General features: G+C 57.8%; 1 protein-coding gene across 1 annotated transcript in view; it reads right to left on the reverse strand.

Annotated features, from left to right (window-relative positions):
- Positions 1–1,210, reverse strand: part of ncapd2 (non-SMC condensin I complex, subunit D2) — a gene marked incomplete at both ends in the record, with an annotated part of 15,209 nt that overhangs the window by 6,842 nt on the left and 7,157 nt on the right. The window contains 2 exons of the mRNA XM_048593674.1: positions 62–200; positions 510–643. Of these exons, the coding sequence (XP_048449631.1) occupies positions 62–200; positions 510–643 (273 nt within the window). The remainder of the gene's footprint in view (positions 1–61; positions 201–509; positions 644–1,210) is intronic.

Here is a 1,210-nt window from a genome sequence, read left to right on the forward strand (position 1 = left end):
TCCAGCCCATACACTCCCTCCCTATCTCTGCAACATCCCTCCAGCCCATACACCCCCTCACCTTCTGGCTGTGAGAAATCTTGCCAATGGTGAGGCAGATGTCTCGGGCCAGCTGGAAGTCTTGCTGCTGTCGAACGCATGGTCCCAGGCCGACCGTGTACAGAGTCTCCAGGTTACTGCCCACAATCTCCGGCTCACCGCTGAGAAAGACAGGTGCACAGTAAAACTCCCTCTACACCGTTCCCCAGCCCCCCACCCCACCATCAAACACTCCCAGGGACAGGGGATTAGATACAGAGTAAAGCTCCCTCTACACCATCCCCCCCATCAAACACTCCCAGGGACAGGGGATTAGATACAGAGTAAAGCTCCCTCGACACCATTTCCACCCCCCCAAATCAAACACTCCCAGGGACAGGGGGTTAGATACAGAGTAAAGCTCTCTCTACACCGCTCCTCCCATGAAACCCTCCCAGGGACAGGGACAGCACAGGGTTAGACACACTTACCGAGCAGCCATGCCCAGCAGGATGACTGCTGCCCTCCTCTCGTCCGGTGAGCACGGCACCTTCTCCGTAAGACACTCCCACAACAACTGGATCACCGCGGGCTCAATCTCCTTTTTCTGTACAAAATCACTGACCTGACAGGCGGAGGCGGAGACACAGAGAGACACACACACACAGAGTGCGAGCGAAAAAGAGAAACAGCGTTAGTAAGTAACGGAGAAATGTTGGAAACATGGTTCTGAGTGTTTACTGCCGTCCTTAATTGCCCCTCACCTGGTGTAAGCTGCCCCCGTGAATCGCTGCTGCCTCCCCCACCCCACGTGTGGTGTAGGGACACCCGCCTCCACAGTGCCGTTAGGAACGGTGTTGCAGGATCTGCACCCGGCAACAGTGAAGGAACAGCCGATACCGTTCCCTATAGGGATGGGAGGGGGTTAGGAGGGGTATTTGCAGGTGTGGGTGTTCACTGGTGCATCTGGTGCCTCCCCCCCTTGTCCTTCTGGAGCGGGGGTAATAGGTGGCAGGTTCAGAAGGGGCGGCGGTACGTCTCTTAGATGGTACACGCTGCTGCGACTGTGCCTGAGCGGCAGGGGGAGGGACGGGGTGAATGTTGAAGCAGGGTGGTCAGCGTGTTGATCCAGCCGGGGAGGCAGGGGGGACTGCTTCGCCCCGTGTTTTGTCGGAACTGCCCCCCTCTGGGG

This window comes from Rhincodon typus, unplaced genomic scaffold, assembly GCF_021869965.1.
Source record: "Rhincodon typus isolate 14 unplaced genomic scaffold, sRhiTyp1.1 hic_rhity00003480, whole genome shotgun sequence".
Lineage (NCBI taxonomy): Eukaryota > Metazoa > Chordata > Chondrichthyes > Orectolobiformes > Rhincodontidae > Rhincodon > Rhincodon typus.